The 19,967-nt window shown below is 49.9% G+C and overlaps 1 protein-coding gene across 1 annotated transcript; it reads left to right on the top strand.

Moving 5' to 3' along the window:
• The first annotated feature begins 18,182 nt into the window (after positions 1-18,182).
• On the top strand, positions 18,183-19,612 carry LOC123431181 (dof zinc finger protein 4-like). The gene is made up of 2 exons (XM_045115018.1): positions 18,183-18,555; positions 18,663-19,612. The coding sequence occupies exons 1-2, from the start codon at positions 18,448-18,450 to the stop codon at positions 19,194-19,196; spliced, it is 642 nt and encodes a 213-aa protein (XP_044970953.1). The 5' UTR covers positions 18,183-18,447; the 3' UTR covers positions 19,197-19,612.
• Positions 19,613-19,967: the final 355 nt, after the last annotated feature.

Consider the following 19,967-nt stretch of genomic DNA (forward strand, 5'->3'; position numbering starts at 1 on the left):
AGCTCTCCTCTATGGATTGCGCATGGCCATCTCACTCGGCATCCGTCGCTTGATGGTCTACGGCGATTCGGATTTGGTGGTCAATCAAGTGATGAAAGAGTGGGACGTCAGGAACCCCACCATGACCACATACTGCAATGCAGCGAGGAAGCTGGAGAAGAAGTTTGAAGGTCTAGAGCTCCACCATGTTCCGAGACTGAAGAACCAAGCAACTGACGAGTTGGCAAAACTCGGATCCACTCGGAGACCCGTCCCGAGTGATGTCTGCCTCGAGCACGTCCACCTTCCCTCAATCAAAGAAGATCCCTTCACAGAGGAACCGGTACAACCCAAGAGCACAACATATCCGACTGAAATCGATGTACCTGCTGTGGTTGATCTGGTCATGGAGATTCTGGCTGTCATTCCCGATTGGACTGTGCCGATCATGGCATATATCTTGAGGCAAGAACTTCCAGAAGACGAAGTCCAAGCCAGGCAGATAGTCCGCGGGTCGAAGTCATTCACTGTCATTGAAGGCCAGTTGTACAAGGAGAGTATCTCAGGCGTTCTTCAACGATGCATCTCCCCAGAGGAGGGGCAGCTGATTCTGGAGGATATTCACTCGGGAACCTACGGTCATCACGCTTCTTCGAGAGCAATCGTCGCCAAAGCGTTCAGGGCCGGTTTCTTTTGGCTGCAGGCAAACGAGATGGCTAAAGATATGGTCGACAGATGTGAAGGCTGCCAATTCTACTCCAACAAGTCCCACAAGCCAACGTCTACGTTAAAGACGATCCCTCTGGTGTGGCTGTTTGCAGTGTGGGGATTAGATACAGTCGGCCCGTTCAAGACAGGCCAAGGTGGATACACACATCTGTTGGTGGCAGTCGACAAGTTCACGAAATGGATCGAAGCGAAGCCCATCAAGAAGCTCGACGCTTTGACAGCCGTCAAGTTTGTCAGGGACATCATCTTCAGATTCGGTGTACCTCACAGCATAATTACGGACAACAGGACAAACTTTGACTCGGACAGATTCAAAGGGTTCTGTATAAGCCAGGGCATCCGAGTGGATTTTGCTTCCGTAGCACATCCTCAGTCCAATGGACAAGAAGAGCGGGCAAACGGGCTTATTTTGCAAGGATTGAAGCCCCGACTCCTGCGAGAGATAAGACATGCCGCTGGCGCTTGGGTTACCGAGCTACCTTCAGTGCTTTGGGGACTTCGAACAACCCCGAACAGATCTACAGGGCGATCACCGTTCTTCCTTGTTTATGGAGCAGAAGCGGTCCTTCCGAGTGACTTGCTTCACAATGCGCCACGAGTCGAACTCTTCTCCGAAGCCGAAGCAGAACAAGCAAGGCAAGACGGAGTGGATCTTCTGGAAGAGGAGCGCGAGATGGCGTTAACTCGCTCGACCATTTATCAACAAAATCTGTGGCGTTTTCATGCACGCCACGTCAGAAGTCGGACGTTCCAAGCAGGCGACCTGGTGCTCCGAGTGGATCAACAAAGACCCCACAAGTTGGCTCCGGCCTGGGAAGGACCCTTCATCATCTCCAAGGTGCTGAACAACGGAGCATACAGACTCTACAACATTGAGAGGGAGACAGACGAGTCGCCCGCATGGAACGGAGACCTCCTGAAGCGCTTCTACACGTGACCGTCGACTGAAGCGATGTAACGAACAAGTATTGGCGAAATAATATAAAGCAGATTGAGTTTTTTGCAGGTCCAAAGTTCTTCCGCGGTCACAGACTCCGGTCTCAAAAAAAAACTTAGCTGCGATCCAGAATCGCCTAAGTATTAACTTTCTCCGAGTGTGTACTTAACGTCACACTCGGGGGCTTAGGTGCGATCCAGCATCGCCTAAGTGTTAACTTTCTCCGAGTGTGCACTTAACGTCACACTCGGGGGCTTAGCTGCGATTCAACATCGCCTAAGTATTAACTTTCTCCGAGTGTGCACTTAACGTCACACTCGGGGGCTTAGCTGCGATTCAGCATCGCCTAAGTATTAACCTTCTCCGAGTGTGCACTACACGTCACACTCGGGGGCTTAGCTGCGATTCAGCATCGCCTAAGTATTAACTTTCTCCCAGTGTGCACCTAACGTCACACTCGGGGGCTTAGCTGCGGTCCAGCATCGCCTAAGTATTAACTTTCTCCGAGTGTGCACTACACGTCACACTCGGGGGCTTAGCTGTGATCCAGCATCGCCTAAGTACTAAACTTCTCCGAGTGTGCACTATACGTCACACTCGGGGGCTTAGCTGCGATTCAGCATCGCCTAAGTACTAAACTTCTCCGAGTGTGCACTACACGTCACACTCGGGGGCTTAGCTGCGATTCAGCATCGCCTAAGTATTAATCTTCTCCGAGTGTGCACTACACGTCACACTCGGGGGCTTAGCTGCGATTCAGCATCGCCTAAGTATTAACCTTCTCCGAGTGTGCACTTCACGTCACACTCGGGGGGCTTAGCTGCGATCCAGCATCGCCTAAGTATTAACCTTCTCCGAGTGTGCACTTCATGTCACACTCGGGGGCTTAGCAGCGATCCAACATCGACTGTTTGCCTTTGGCTTCAGCAAGAAACGCCAAACAAAAACTCGAATCAACATTGCAACAGAAGAGCAAAAATCGGATTCCAAATTCCTCGCAAAGATACCTAACTCGGTGCGGATCAAGTTTACCCGCATCGATTTAAAAGTGTGACGGCCAACAGAAGTGGCCAAAGTACCTTACAGATAAACACTCGGCATACCGAGGATAAAGTTTCTTACGCGTTAGCTGGGCCGGCACCAGGACTGGACGGCTCAACGAAAGTGTCCAAGTCGATTCCGTCGGTGATGCGGGTAGCACTCTCAAGGAACGTCTCCATGAAGTCTTCGAATCGAAGCTTCTTCGTGTTGGCGACCTTCAGCGTCTTCAGTTTTTCCTCACGCACCTCCTTGCAATGGACTCGGACCAGGGACAGCGCAATATCTGCACCGCAACGAGCTGCAGATTTTTTCCACGACTGCACTCTGTTGGGAATCTCCGCCAGTCGGGTCATCATGTTCTCCATCTCCTGCAGCGACTCATCTTCTGGCCAAAGCTCCTTGTCGATTCAGCCGATGACTTCTCTCAGTCGACCAATGAAAGGACCAACTTTGCCCATGCGGATGTGCGCACAGAGCAGATCCCGATTGGCGTCGTCGCCGAGTGGAACGTTCTGAAGAATCGAACGTGCCACGTCAGCCGCTTCAGCTTCGGCGTCAAAGCAAAAATCTAAGACAATAGGACAAACAGACAATAAGCGCCGAGTGCTACGCGCATAGCACAACCACTCGGAAAAATAAGGACTTACCAGCCAGACGCGTCATCATCTGCCGAGCCCAGTCGCTCACATCTTCTCTTGTGCTCTGCATCGTTTGTTCAGCACGTCCATCTAACTCATCAGCGCAGTCCTCTGCTTCCCCATCCTTTCCACTTCCTCAGTCAACACCTTGTTCACTTCACGCGCCTGCTCCAATGACTTCTCCCGTTCCGCCAGAGCTTCCTTCATGCCGACCATTGCAAGCATGGCCGCATCAAGTTCACCAGCAAACTGATTCCTCTCCGCCTTGAGAGCCTCATAGGCCGTTCCCATTCCACAAGTTTTCTGCCAACAAGAAACAAGGGACAATCAGAAAGTTCAATAGTTAACAGTCTTAGTTCTTCAGACCCCTGCCGACGCAAGCAGTCGACAGCGGTCTCGGGGACTACACCCAGTGGGTTCACTCAGAGTGACCCCACTGGCATGCACCTCAAGCAGGCCTGCCCTATTGAAATGCATGTTTTCACCTATGCCTCCGAGGCCAATACTACCCGACCTGAGTACAACTTACTCTCGGGGACTCTTACCGTAAGTGCACTCCGACTGCAACAATTACTCGCACTCGGTAATCCTATTTACAGACACAACCAAACTCAAGGCAAAGTGTATAAAGACAACTGTCGGTGCAAGCACTCGACAGAAGTCTCGGGGACTACACCCACTGGGTTCACTCAGAGTGAACCCATTGCAAACAACAGCTGATATTCAATAACACCCAGTGGGTTATAGGGGAAAAGTAAATACTTACTAGACCACTTACTCAGATATCATCGCGCAGCTCCAAGCTCCGCTGGTACAAAGCCGCAATGGAGTCATAGGCCCTCTTGGCTTCTCCAGTCATCAGCTCCGCCTGCACCATAGCCCCCTTGGCCGCTCCCACCTGCTCCTCCGGGAGACGCTGGATGCTGAATTCAGCATGCGACGAACCTGGAATCGTCGGAGGTTCCTGAGGCATCCCAAGGCCCGCCCCAGTCGGCTCCTCCTCCACCAGCACTGGTTCAGTCGGCGGCGGTGCCTCTGTCGGCAGCACGTCGGCGGCGAGAGCGGCAGCGGGAGGAGCAGCCTCAAGAACAGGCTCCACAGCTGGGTCGGCTCTCCCCTGGTCGCCCTCATCCACGCAGATCGCCCCTGACAGGCCGAATGACACGAGGTCTCAGAAAAAGAAAGAAGCGATGGTATAAAACACTCGACGTTCCTACAACGCACCTGGCTGAGACGAGACGACGTTGTCCGTGTCCATGGGGTCGTCTTCCTGACGCGCCGGGGAGGTGGCAGAAGTAGCGACCCTGTCGAGTGAGATCCAGTCGGCCAGTAAACAGAAGTTCACTCGGATATCAGAAAAAAACTGAAAGCTGAGTACACTTACGTGGAGGTGACGGGGACAGCGACCCTCATTCGCGGCAGAGCCTTCCGAGGTTTAGGCCCACTCGGCTTGGGCGCCTTAGAAGATTGGCCCGCAGACTTAGCGGCGGCATCCCTGGTCCTCTTAGCGCTTCGAACACTCGGGACCACTGGAGCAGTAGGCGGAGCACTCAAAGACGCGGGAGGAGCTGAGGGGACAGCGGGCTCGTGTCGGCGCTTGGTCCGATGCTCCAGTTGTGGAGGTGGCGATTCCTGCTCCTCGTCTTCTTCCTCCTCCTCGCTGGACTCTTCCTCCGTCTCCCCACTGTCGGAGACATATTCAGCGCTCTCCATGCTGCCCTCCTAGCTGCCCTCCTCCTCCTCGGCCGAATTCCCATTCGAGACGGGAGAAAACCAGTTGGTCCACTCCTGCATAAAATTCAGTCGGCGACATCAAACATCACACAGAGATTCAAGCAAACGACAAGATTAAGACAGTTAGGAGCACTCGACAAGAGTCTCTCACCTGATTCGGCGGGGGATTATCCGCGCAAAAGGGCTTCACTCGTCGTGATCCTTTGGGATTCTCACAGGGACCGGTGATCTGGAGCACCCACGAGGTCACCCTCTCCTCAGTCACGCCCACAACATTGGTCCGAGTGGAATCCTCGGGCCCCGTGTAATGCCACATGGCATGGTCGCGAGCCTGCGGAGGCTGGATCCGCCGACCAAGGAAGACTTCCAGCAGGTCTATACCGGTGACCCCCTCCTGACGACGTCCACGAGCGCCTCAACCAAGGGCTGGACGTCGTTCTTCTCCGCCTTCGAGAGCGCGAGCTGCTTAGGCGGGGCGGGCCGGTCTAGACTAAAAGGAGGCAGACCAGTCGACGCATTCGGACAGGCGATATCCTGGCAGTAGAACCATGTCGACTGCCAGTTCCTAACCGACTCACTTAACTAGAGAGCAGGATAGCTACTCCGACTCTTCTTCTGGAATCCTAAACCCCCACAGAGCTGGAGGAGGTGCGTCTTATCATCCGACTGGCTAAGTCGTTTGATGGTTTGGGATCGGGGGGAGAAGATGTGTTTGAACAAACCCCAATGGGGAGGGCAGCCGATAAAACACTCACATAAGACTATGAAGGCAGAAAGGTGCGCGATGGCATTCGGAGGGAAATGGTGAAGTTGGGCACCGAAGTGATTCATGATGCCCTTGAAGAAAGGATGCGGGGGCAAAGAAAAACTTCGGTGGACATGGCTGAGGAGCAGGACGCGCTACCCCTCCCGGGGCGCTGGCTCGACCTCGTCCTCCGCCGGCAGTCTCCAGGACTTGTGCACGAGCACTCCGTGCTCCACCAGCTGCAGCAGATCTCCCTCCGTCACCGTGGAGGGGAGGAAGTCTCCTTGGATCCACCCCGCCGGCAGCGGCCGCTGCCGCAGCTGAGCAGGCGTCGTCGCCTTGCCCTTCTTCTTCCTCGCCTCCATCTTGTTGGTCTGACCCTTGGTCATGGGGGCGACGGCGAACTCCCGAGAGGAAGGAGAAGGAGGGAGTGTTGGAGCGCTGGAGGTGGCGAGGAAGACGGAGCAGGCGAGAGCGAAAGATTCGGCGAGCGTAACGAAGAAGCCTCGCCGCCCAGATTTAAATAGGGTTCCGACTAGGTCATTGGCGGGTGGCCCCGAAACCTTATCCGCCCGACCGGCCGCGGCGATATCAGTGGAGGACTTGAAGGCGCGAGAATCGAGGCGTCAGGCGCTACTCGAGTGCGCTGACGTCGTCCCCGCTGAACGCGCGGAACTCGAAATTTGAGATCCCGGAAAATCCGCCGCTGTCAGTTGACCGGTCGCGTCAAAAGATGCCGCGGAAACACTCGGCTCCCGACAGTCGGTTTCGCAAGCACTTAGACTCAGATCGTTGGTCAGAAAAGGTAAAATGGATAGAGGCAAGCAACGCCCAAGCCGAATCTAATCCACTCGGATCCGAACTTCAAGCATCGCTTCGTCGTTTCAACCCCAATCCATTCGGGGACTAATGATGGGGTCATAGTCCTAGGGTAGGGTCATAGGCCAGCCATGCAGGTCCTACCCAAGGACTACCCCACACAAAGGACAATACCCTAAGTCTACCCTGACTGAATTAAGGAATCCCCATTATTCAGTCGGCCACAGGTCCTATATCATCCAGTCGGATACTAGCATTCGGAGAATACCAAGCTAACCGACTGGATACACTCGGTACATCGTACCCTCCCTGGAGGGAAACAGTCGTACGTTTCCGGGTGCATTTATTAGCATTTAGAGCATATGTTACCTGTAACGTATGCATTCAATCCCCACTACTCCGCCCTTATACCGGAACCGTTGTGGAGGGCAGCGCACTCTATATAAGCCGCCCTCCCCACTGGTAGAAGGGTTAGCAAATCATTGTATTCCATATTACACTCGACAACAAGCTCCGAGAGCACTGAGACGTAGGGCTGTTACCTCCATCGCAGAGGGGCCTGAACTCATACAACCTCGCCGTAGCTAGGACTCTGCCCATCTCATTCGTACCCTACACATCTACTGTCAGGCTTATACCACGACAGCCGTCATCTGGGTCCCATGCCGACGTGGATAAGTTGTGGGTCCCGTCCGGCTACACCTAATCCTGATACATATTGTGCTTAAGGGTCATGTCGTGCCTGGGCTATTTGTGCACACAGAGGTGTCGCAGCAGAGTCATTCTTACCAACGACGTTGCAATCCTTCTAATTCACCTCAAAAACGTCGCACATGAGCTATTCGCCTGCAATATGCAGTGTTGTCCTATTTTGATTGTCATTATATGAGGAATCAATGGCTAGGAATCAAGGTAACACTTTTGTGAATATTGTTTTGGTGTTGAATATAACATATTTCAGTGTGGGGAACCTGAGATTTGCAAAAAAAGGCCAATTAATGGTCGACCGATAAATCGATTAATCAAGCGATTTTCTGATTAATTTCTAATTCTCAACTGATCAAGACGCTAACGATAAGTGGTATCATCAACATTGATCTATAGTGTACTAACCTGAATACATTGTATGGGAAAAGGGGGTGCCTATCAAGCAGGCGATACCTTCAACTTCAGGAGTCAAGGCAACCTCAGTACGGACTTCAAGCAGGCAATCGGACGATGAACTTGTTTTGAGGGGACTAAAGCTCCAGCAATTAGTAACCCTTCAAGATCATGATGCCCAACAGACACTTGGGGGCACTTACATATTCGGTTTTTCCTCAGCTATGAAAACCGTCCTCAAAGCACAACAACCAACAACGAACTCATCGTTAACGTCAAAGCAACATATTCGTCTGTTGGCATCCTTGGTTGCTAATTATCCACTGTTAAAAGAGCAAAAGCAAAATTTAGTGCGCTTGTTTCTTTTCAATATCAATTCACAAATGAGACAGATATTACAAGAAAAGTAACCGTATTTATATTATTAAGATTTTCTTTATTCCCAGCCTAATCGGCCAAGAGAAGAAAAAAAAAAGGAAAACTCAATTCTTGAAAGAAAGCAGAAAAAAACAGCTTGCTTGTACATCCAAGGCCCCAATTACCAAATGGGTCGCCAATGAGTCGAATATAAAACTGATCGAGCTTGTGTTAATAGTGATCTCCACGCACACCATATGAGCGTCATAGAACCACACGAGCATACAATTTTCTCGCAGCGTGCATGCAATGATGCATGTACTTCAATCCTGTTCACACACTCTAAAAATAAGCACACATAACACAACACAGCAACAGTAACCTTGGTCGCTATCATCCTAATCAGAGAGATGCGTATTTTTAGAGACCTCGTTTTTGGGATCCGGCTGGAAAGCACATTTGGATCCGTAGCATATCAATGCTAATTAAACTAACAATTCGTATTAGCATGACAAATCCATCGCGCTCCCACAGTAGATTAACCAGCTGATGAGATCCATGACCAGCAATTGTCTTTCAAGCGATTAAATTAGTCAATTAGTTGATGAGATTCCTGACCAGCAATTGTCCTTTCCTTGATGCGCGTTAAATGTTGACCACTATATGGCTGCAACTACTTCGTAAATATAAGTTTCTTCTAAGTGATTATACTACGGGCTAAATACAAAGTAAAACGAATGAATTTATATTCTAAAATATGTATACATACAGTTGTATGTAATCTATGATGAAATATAAAAAAAAACTTATATTTAAAAATGAAGGAATAGTTATTATCCTTGCATGTACATACATACAAATTAATATATTTCCTTTCGGCCGATAAATGTACTAGTATATACTCCTTCCGTTTCAAAATATAAGACCTTTTAAAGATTACACTAAAAGACTACATACAAAGCAAAATGAGTGAATCTCTACTCTAAAATATGTCTATATACATTCGTATATAGTTCGTAGTGCAATCTCTAAAAAGTATTATATATTTAGGAACGGAGGGAGTATAATGGTAAGTTGTAAGAATAAATTGACAAGTTGATGGTTGGACGAAAGTGGAAATAGGAGGCGTGCGTGCACGTAACAGAGGTTCGAGCTCACGAGCATGGCTAGGATAACAGTCATGAGCACCATTGTCTATGTGCAGCTTGTGATCGAGCTCATGATCAAACTAGCACTCAATCATCCGGAAATAAAAATAGCGCTCAATCATATGCGTACGTCCGCGGTTCCGATCGCCTATAGCTTTGAGTCGCTGTCGCTTCAAACGTTGGTCGGTAGGACACAGTTTTATTGTATTATCTCACTTGTCATTCCAATCCAAACGTGAGCCTTCTATCCACAAAAATTCATTCTGTCGTCTGAATTCGTTGTGGTTCAAGTGAAATGCGTCCCCGGTCCATTAACTTAAACGGATTGCACGCTTTTGGTTAAAAACTCAAGAATTTATCGATTTAGGCCATAAACTTGTTAATTGGATTAAACAAGGCCAAATTCGATCCAGAGAGGAAAAAACAGACACGTGGCACATCATTGTTTCCTAATCTTACATGTTTTTCTTGGCTTTTTGTTGAGATCCCAGCACTGCTTCTGAGAAAATTCTAAAACAGATGCCATTTTTTAAGGCAAGTTTCATTGGAGTAATGGAGGGTCGGGTCAGCTCGGCGCCTCATACTCATTCTAGTGTTTGGTCGACGAGCGAGAATGGAATTGCTTGGTTCCACCTAGAGGGATGCCCCTTCGATGTATATGGAACCACACTATATTGACTGGACCACCTTGTACCTCGCCCGGGTTAGCACCACATGACATGAGGTTTCGTGAAACCACGCCTCTTCCTACCCTTTTAAAAGGTTTTCCAATAAGAATCGATGAAGTCTTTTCGATAGCATTGATGCAATGTACTCGATATTGTTTCTTCGGAAAGTGCACCGTATGCTCATTACCGTTGACATGAAAAGTGACATTGCCTTTGTTGCAATCTATAACAGCCCCTGCAGTGTTTAAAAAGGGTCTTCTGAGGATGACAGCCATGGCATCCTCCTCGTGAATATCCAAGATAACAAAGTCTGTTAAGATAGTGGTGTTAGCAACCACAACAGGTACATCCTCGCAAATGCCGATAGGGAAAGCAGTTAATTTGTCGGCCATTTGCAGAGAGATTTCAGTGGGTGTCAACTTATCCAGTTCAAGTCTACGATAAAGGGAGAGAGGCATAACACTAACACCGGCTCCAAGATCGCATAAAGCAGTTTTAATGTAGTTGCCTTTAATGGAGCAAGGTATAGTGGGCACACCGGGATCACCTAGTTTCTTCGGAGTTTCACCCTTGAAGGTATAGTTGGCGAGCATGGTGGAAATCTCAATCTCAGGTATCCTCCTCTTATTAGTCACAATATCCTTCATGTACTTAGCATACGAAGACATCTTGAGCATATCTGTCAAACGCATCTGCAAAAAGACAGGTTTAATCATTTCAACGAAGCGCTCAAAATCCTCATCATCCTTTTTCTTGGATGGTTTGGAAGGAAAGGGCATAGGTTTCTGAACCCATGGCTCCCTTTCTTTACCGTGCTTCCTAGCAGCGAAGTCATTCTTATCGTATCTTCTAGTCTTAGGCTGTGGGTTATCGAGATCAACACTAGGTTCAATCTCTACATCCTTTTCATTGCTAGGTTGAGCATCATCATGAACATCACTATTGATATTATCATTAGGCTCATGTTCATCACCAAATTGTGTTTCAGCATCAGAGAGAGAGGCATCGTTTGGACTCTCAGATGTAGCAGTAACAGGGTTGCTAGCGTGCAGGTTCCTATCATCTTTCTTCTTCTTTCTAGGATGACTAGGTGCATCAGTGCTAACTCCTTGAGAATCTTGTTCAATTCTCTTCGGATGACTCTCGGGATACAGAGGTTCCTGGGTCATTCTACCGCCTCTAGTGACGACTCTGACGGAATTGTCACTCAACTCATTGAGCAAGTCATTTTGAGCTTTAAGTACTTGTTCTACCTGAGTAGTAACCATAGAAGCATGTTTACTCAGAAGTTTAAGATCATTGACATTTCTGTCCACACAAGCACTTAAATGACTAAGCATACGAGCATTCTTTTTCAATTGTCTGCTAACATAATCATTGAAACTCTATTGTTTGGCAACGAAGTTATCAAATTCATCCAGGCATAAGCTAGCAGGTTTATCAAAAGAAATATCACTCTCATCAAACCTACGCAGAGAATTTACTTCTACTACGTGTATCGGGTTATCGAGACCATGGATCTCTTCGATAGGTGGTAGATTTTTGACATCTTCAGATTTAATGCCTTTCTCTCGCATAGATTTCTTGGCTTCTTGCATATCTTCGGGACTGAGGAATAGAATACCTCTTTTCTTCGGAGTTGGCTTAGGAGGTGGTTCGGGAATAGTCGAAGCATTCTCATTGCACAAGATGTTATTCAATAGAATCTCATCTTGTTCTACAGTTCATTCCCTAAAAACAGCTTGTGGGAGACTCTCTTCTTCAGCTTGAGCAAAGTTGTATATTTCCTTCAAGACAGCTTGCTTCTTATGGGCAGGGAAATATTTTTCAGAGAAGTAGTAGACCAGATCCTGGGGGCTACGCACACAACCAGGAGCAAGAGAAGTGAACCAGGTCTTAGTATCATCCTATAGCGAGAAAGGAAACAGCTTGAGCATATAGTAGTGGCGGATCTTTTCCTCACTAGTGAATAGGGTGGTTATATCGTACAGTTTGGAAAGATGGGCTACAACCGTTTCAGACTCATAACCGTGAAGGATCAGATTCGACTAGAGTGATTAACTCAGGGTCGACAGAAAATTCATAATCCTTATCGGTCACAAAGATAGGTGAAGTGACAAACTTCGGGTCGTATTTCATCCTAGTGTTCAGAGATTTTTCTTTCCACTTGCACAAACGTTTCTCAACATCATAGCTATCCTTACACGCAAGAAAGTCCTCGGCTATCTCTCCCTCCATAACATAGCGCGTATCAGGCATAACAGGCATAGTAGCAGGTTCTACTTCAATAGTATCAGCAGTTTCAGAAGTATCATCACATCTAGCAGCAACTCTAGCAATATGTGCATCAAGGGCACCAAGTGGCAAAGCAGTATCAAGCATAGCATCATCGGGCATAGTATCTAGCATACCATCATCAGACATAGTGTCAAGCATAGCATCATCAGGCATAGTATCAAGCATAGCATCATCAGGCATAGTATCTAGCATAGCATCATGGACAGCAGAAGTAACATCATCAAACACACGCGACATATCAAGATTTCTAGCAGGAGGCCAAGTCGCAAACTTACTCAAAACTGAAGGTGAATCAAGTGCAGAGCTAGATGGCAGTTCCTTACCTCTCATCATAGTGGAAGACAGGATTTTAGTTCTTGGATCTTTCAGATTCCTCATAGTGATCAGCAGACGTCAATCCCAAATGACTCAGAGGATATAGTTGTGTCTCCCCGGCAACGACGCCAGAAAAAGCCTTCTTGTCCCACAAGCGTATGGGATCACAGCAGTTTTCGAGGATAGAGTATTCAACCCAAATTTATTGATTCCCTCACAAGGGGAAGCTAAAGAATATTCTCAAGTATTAACAGCTGAGTTGTCAATTCAACCACACCTGAAAGATTAGTGTCTGCAAGCAAAGTATCAGTAGCAAGGTGGTATGATAGCAACGGCACCAGAAAAAGCTATGGCAATCCCCGGCAACGGCGCTAGAAAAAGCCTTGTTGACGGGATGTTAGCGCCAACAAAGTCTTGCAACAAGTAACAGCGGAGTAGCAAGGAACAGTAGTAGCAGCAGCAGCAGCAAAGTAACAAGTAACAGCAGTAGCAACAACATCAAAGTGACAGCAGCAGCAAAGTGGCCCAATCCCTCTTGTAGCAAGGGACAAGCCTAGGCAAAGTAACGTAGCGAGAACCGGTAGTAAAAGACTCGTAGGCAGTGGATCGGTGATGGATGAGTGTGACAGATGTGATTCATCATGTAACAACTATAACACCGAGAGATATGTGGCTAGCTCCCGTTCATCAATCTAATGTAGGCATGTATTCCGTATGTAGTCATACGTGCCTAGGAAAAAGAACTTGCATGACATTTATTGTTCATCTCTCCCGTGGCAGTGGGGTCCTAATGGAAACTATGGGATATTAAGGTTCTCCTTTAAATAAAGAACCAGACCAACACATTAACACGCGGTGAATACATGAACTCCTCATACTATGGTCATCTCCGGGAGTGGTTCCGGCTATTGTCACTCCAGGGTTGCCGGGTCATAACACATAGTAGGTGACTACAACTTGTAAGATAGGATCTAAAACACACATATATTGGCGACAACATAATAGGTTCAGATCTGAAATCATGGCACTCGGGCCCTAGTGACAAGCATTAAGCATAGTCAAGTAGTAGCAACATCAATCTAGAACATGGTGGATACTAGGGATCAATCCCCGTCAAGAACTAACTCGATTACATGATAGATCTCATCCAACTCATCACCGTCCAGCAAGCCTACGATGAGATTACACACGAACGATGAAGAGCATCATGGAATTGTCGATGGAGAAAGGTTGATGATGACGATGGCGACGACTTCCCCTCTCCGGAGTCCGAAACGGACTCCAGATCTACCCTCCAGATGAAGAACGGGATGTGGCGGCGCCTCCGTATCGCAAAACGCGACGAAACCTTCTCTCTGATTTTTTTTCCAGACGAAACGGAAGATATAAAACTGAGATTGGGGGCGGTGGTGCCACGTGGGCCCCACAAGCCTGCACGGCGCGACCATAGGGGGTGGCCGCGGCCTGTGGGCTTGTGGCCCACTGGCACGCCCCCTCACGTGGATCTTTGCGCAGGTATTTTTCTTTTATTCCAGAAAAAATCTGCGTATATTTTCCGGACATTCCGAAAACTTTTATTTTTGCACAAAAACAACACCATGGCAATTCTGCTGAAAACAGCGTCAATCCGGGTTAGTTTCATTCAAATCATGCAAATTAGAGTCCAAAACAAGGGCAAAAGAGTTTGGAAAAGTAGATACGACGGAGACGTATCAGGGAGCGGTTGAAGGTCCATGCCTTGCCGAAAGTGCATTGCCATTTCTCTATATTGAGTCTTGCACTACTGGTACTACTGGCCGTGGCTAATCTTCTGCCGGGCACACTCAACTCACGTTTACATTGGACTGAATCGATGGCCACAACAAACATGTTGGCAACCTCGTAATCAAAATTTAGAAAAATGAGAATTTTTTAAATGACATACTTTAAAGAATATTTGTCGTGCATACAAAATTTCATCACAAAATAACATTGATGAAAGTCATGGGAGAACATAAAAATGGACATTTACAGAAGAACTTCCACCTAACGAGGAACTTCCACCGGCGCAGAGAACCAACACTTTTGGCATCACCGTTGGGCTCGAGGGGGGGAAGGGCTCAACCTCGGGAGGAGGACAATGCGGTGCTCGACTGCTTAGGAGGGGAGTGTGAATCTGTTCATCGCCAGTGCTTAAATAGCCACAACCAGGCCATATAAAGGGGCAGCCCGCTTCAATGCGGCGCAACAATCAGAGTTAGTTTCTCAGGGCGCGACGTTCACATTAAAGAGGCAACGCCCGAGTGGTCGTGTGTGTGTGCGTGACCTTTCCATACGGTCAAATCAAGGGCGCATCAATGTCGGCTACTGCATGCTCTGTGATGACATGAATGTGACGCGTCAATCCACGCGGCCTGTGGGATGAAAAGTACGAGAGCGGTTGGTTGAGGGGTTTGGAACATTCGGACATTGAAGTGGTCCCGATATTCGCATAGCCTCCATATTTGTCATCGTTTTATAAAAGAAAGCACGTTTGAAATGTCTTACGAACTAATAAAGACTCACGTTAAATGGTTTTGGTGGTCCGGACAGTATGATTCAGACGTATGAGAAACGGTTTACACATTGAAGATTTATAAACCAGGCCATACCATGAACATTCTCTTCCCATTCTCTTCCAGTTGATCCGCATGCAATGGTGGAAGTGGTAATGACCAAGCATGCGGTTCCCCTGCGTCTCGACTGAGCATTGCAGAATTATTTATTTTGTGCGCGCACGCACGAGTGGGGTTGACGGAGCTAAGAATTGGAAGGCTGCACGCCTCTGTAGCCAGTCAAGGGTTGACGTCCGTGCCTCGCCGAAAGCGTCATTTCTCTATCGAGTCTTGCACTCATGGTAGGTACTGGCCGTGGCTAATCTTCTGCCGACACACTCCACTCATGTTTACACTGGACTGGACCGATCGCCACAGCAAACATGTTAGTTGCCTCGTAACATTATACAAAGTGTTTCGTGTAATTGGGCAGACGAATCGTGCTATACGCATGACAACAGTCGAACCATTCCTGCAAGACAGTGAAAATGGAGCCGCACATGCATGCGAATTAAAGGGCAAGAACCGCTCGATTCCATGGTTGTGCGTAAGTTGGATTGCACTTGTCGTGTATGGAGCAAATTCGTTCGCAGACAGCGCAATCGATTATTTCTCCCTACTAGTGTGCGTGGAACAATACCGCTTAAAACAACATCAATGCGTCGATTGAAATGAACGAGTGTTCCATTTTTAATTCGTCCGTCGATCTATATCCGATTCAACTTTAAGCTTCATTTATATCGGTGTGGACACGACGCAAACACGTGCGACGTTCGTCTACTCCTTCTTTTGGTCTGTCAGTCAGTGGCACATAGGCCATTCTCACCCCCTCCCCCCAACCCCATAGACATCGAGCCCTCGCTCGCCCCACCCCGTCGTCGTCGCCGCCCAATTTGGATGTTTTCGTAGAAATCTGCGCCCCACATACCTCCCTCGTAGCACACCACCTTCCACATCGCCGACACCATCGCCATGCCGCCGGGCCACCAGAGCTTCTTCCCTGACGGTGCTACGAGCATCACCTCGGCCACGCGCACTCGGCCAACTCCTTCGACAACGTCGCCACGCTCGTAGCACGCCGCCAAGACAGATACCTGGTCCAGGGGAGGCGAGCGTCTCTTCACCGGCCAACCTCTTCAACGACACCTCCAAGTTGTTGGACAGTTTGTCCCAAAGGTGCAAATGGACTACGTCGATAAGTTCTTTTTTCCATAATTCCCTATGCGACTCCAATGATTCCTCATCTGACGATGAGGAGATGGTGGTTGCTATGTTGGTCGTTCATGACCACCTTAGTAGGCGGCGGCCGTTGTTCCGGGGCTTGATCTCGCGGCACACTCCTGTATTGAATCGCAACCGAGAGAATGGTCATTTTCTTCTTTGGAAGGACTACTTTAAGACACCCAACCCGCTCTTCAAACATCATCAATTTCGGTGTCCTTTCCGTATGGCTAGGCATGTTTTCTACCATATTCAGAAGGCGGTGATTGGATATGATAAGTATTTTGAGTGCAAGGAGGATGTCCTTGGAAAGGTTGACTTCTCGTCTTATCAGAAATGCATTGTAGCTATCCGGATGCTTGCATACGAAGTTCCTGATGATCTCATTAATGAGTATGTTCGTATGAGCTAGTTCACGTGCCTAGAATCCGTGTATATGTTATGCAGGGATGTGATTATAGTGTTTGGTTCTGAATACCTAAGAGAGCCAAATGTTATGGATACTGTTCGCCTGTTGACGATGAACGGCAGCAGGGGATTTCCGGGAATGCTTGGTAGCATAGATCTTATGCACTGGCAATGGAAGAATTGTCTTTCTGCTTGGCAGGGACAATACGTACATACAGGGGTCATGTCAAACCTTGCACTGTCATACTTTTCATATTTGCATGTACACCGGACGAGATGTGACCGAAATGCGGCCTCGTGTCAAGCGCACTACCGACGCATCCACAAATCCAGGTCGACATTGCTCCACTGCCAGCCTCGAACGAACGAAAAACAGATAAAATGAACTTATGGTAGAGGTCGTGGAGTTGCCGTAACCAACGGCATTTGATGAGTTGTGTCTGTTGAGATTTGCAAGAGTAAGGAGAATCAGATATTAGAGATCATGTAAATCTCAATGCCCTAAAAAATGTTTTTGCATCGGTCTATTTGGATAAAGGCCCGAGCCGATGGAGCAACAGAGGAGCCACCGTATGATACGCGGAATCACGCCGGCGACCCTGTGCGCCTAGCATCGGCCACCCACGACCACGAGCTAGCGCCGTCGCCCTCTCGCATGGCGCGTGTGGCCCCGGCGCGTAGAAAAAGCGGCACCGACCATGTCCCCCCATTCGTCCTCTCTCTCGCCAACCTCCGCCGGGTTGGCCCCGCGCCAAGTCACCCTGACGCGACGAGCAGAGCACACGACGAGCGCCCGTCCGTCCCCATTAACGCCGACCCGCACCCATCACTGCTCGTCCACACCGCAACGCACGCCAAACACACTGGATGTCTGGATGCATCAGCGTCGCCGCGCGTCCGGCCGGCGCCGCCGCTCGTGTCGCCTCCGTGCGCCGTGGCCCATGGGCGGCGACGCCGGATGTCGATGAGACGATGCCCGCTTGCCGATCACGAGAGCGCGCGTTACGTCGAGGACGGTATCTCGGCACAGTAGTGTGGGAGCTAGCGAGCGAGAGCGTGCATGCATGTCTGGACGGAGCTGGTTAGCTGCCAGCGGCAACTTGCAAGATTCCATCCACCACCGAGGACGGACGGACCGAGAACTCTCCAGTCTCCTCTGCACACCTCGCCATGGACGCCGGCCCGTTCGGTTTCGACTCCTCTGAAAACTTAACGCTCCTACTCGCACTAGTAATCAATCATGGGCATGGCCGTGCGCGTCGGGTCTGCGTCGCCGGTAGTGCCAGACATATATAGAAGGCGACAGCGACGGTCGAAGGCGACGTTGACGCTGACGCCGACGCGGGTGGGGGTGCACTCACCGTGCACGGTGGAGGAAGCTACCTTGGGACGCAAGGAGAGCATCTAGTTCTGCCGCCGTACGTCCGCGCTGGCTTCTATATATAGCAGCCCCAACTAGACGCACGGCCTCGCATAGCCATCGGTTACTACAACTAGGCCACGACCAACCGCTCCCGTCGATCGATCCGTCAGCTCCATTACCTGATTGCCGCCGTCGCCGTCGCCGCCGCCCAACAGCTCAGACTGACCGCTACGTCTCACACTCCTAGCTAATCGCCTAGCTACGAGCAGGTCGGTTAGAGCTAGCTAGCTGGTGATCACCACGCACGCCCGCTGCACGTTTTAAGCCGGCCGGGTCGGACACGGCATGCCCTGCTCCGCTCGCTCGGCAAACGATGGCTCCAGCTTCCGCCTCTGTCGTCCCGGCCGCCACCTCCAACGCCGGCGCCAAGCGCACCGCCGACGCCCATGACCCCGACGCTGCTGAGCATCCACTCCAGCAGGTCAGTAGCTGCTCTGCTCACCACGTACTGCACGTCTCCACTGAACTAGCAACCGACGTACGTCGTACGTACCTGCTAACGCGCGCGTGTGGTGAACTGGTAACCAGGAGGGCGCGGTGACCAAGAAGAACGTCCAGAGCCAGCAGCAGCCGCAGCCGAAGCTGGAGTGCCCGCGTTGCAGCTCCAGCGACACCAAGTTCTGCTACTACAACAACTACAGCACGGCGCAGCCGCGCCACTACTGCCGCACCTGCCGCCGTTACTGGACGCACGGCGGCACCCTGCGCAAGGTCCCCGTCGGTGGCGCGTGCCGACGCGGCTCCGGCAGCAGCAACAAGCGCCGCAGATCCTCAGCCGAGCCTCACACGCCCTCCTCCGACTCGCCGGCGCCGCAGCCGGATCTGCAGGAGACGCTCGCCCCGCTCCCGGCCTTCCCGTTCCTCACCGACGGCGGCCCCGTCTTCCTGCCGCAGTTCGACCTCGGGCTCGGCGGGTTTCCGTGGACGACGCCGGCGGCCACGGACAACCTCTACGACGGGCTCGCGCCGTGGGATGGCTGTCTCGCCCCCACCGGCGCGTCGGAAGACTTCGGCGGCCTCGAGCTCAGCTGGCCGCCGCCACCGCCGCCTGCCGAGAGCTGATCGGCGTCGTCATGTCAGTCAGGGTGTCGCCGGCGCGTTCGAGGCTCCTGTTTTGTCATCGCAGCCTCGATCGAGGCCAATAGTGCAAATTTGCACGGGAAATTGTACGTCTCCCGTGACCAACTAGACATCTTTGACCACACTAGTTAATTGTCTAATGACCTACCTAGCTCGATCCATTTCAAGTTACATTTGCATGTATGGACGTGGCTAGCAAGTGCATGAGTATCCAGGCTACTTGTTTCCCTCGTGTCTTGAAATGTTTTTTTTTTCTAAACGGGTTACTTGAAATGTTTTGTCCTCTAGGTAAACCTCGCCAAGGGAAGACTAGGATCATCTTCAGCCACGACACGTAAATTCGAACCCTCAAACGTTCCTAACGTGTCCGTTCAGTAATCATATGTGTTTTCTATTTATTCATCGTACAGTCACATTCCTCATTTTTTCCTCATAAGTCTGTTCACTTAGACGTGATTGATGAAGAGAGAGAGAAAGAAAAACGAATGAATAAAGAAAATAAGAATATGGTCCGGAGTGGGGCCGCGTCACGGGGCAAATGGCGGTGGTGTTGGTCTCTTCTTCTCTCTCATGGCTTGGGGTGGGGCGGGGTCCCTGGCATGTGGAGGCGCGGCTCGTCGGGTGGTAGCGTCGGAAGCTGGCCTTGCAAGGTCGACATGTTAGTATCTGCTTTGAAAATGAATCGATGAAAAACGACTGCGACAACATATGAGAGTGTGTCGGAGCGGTTTGTGTCTCAAACCTAGTGTATGG

This window comes from Hordeum vulgare, chromosome 2H (assembly GCF_904849725.1).
Source record: "Hordeum vulgare subsp. vulgare chromosome 2H, MorexV3_pseudomolecules_assembly, whole genome shotgun sequence".
NCBI lineage: Eukaryota > Viridiplantae > Streptophyta > Magnoliopsida > Poales > Poaceae > Hordeum > Hordeum vulgare.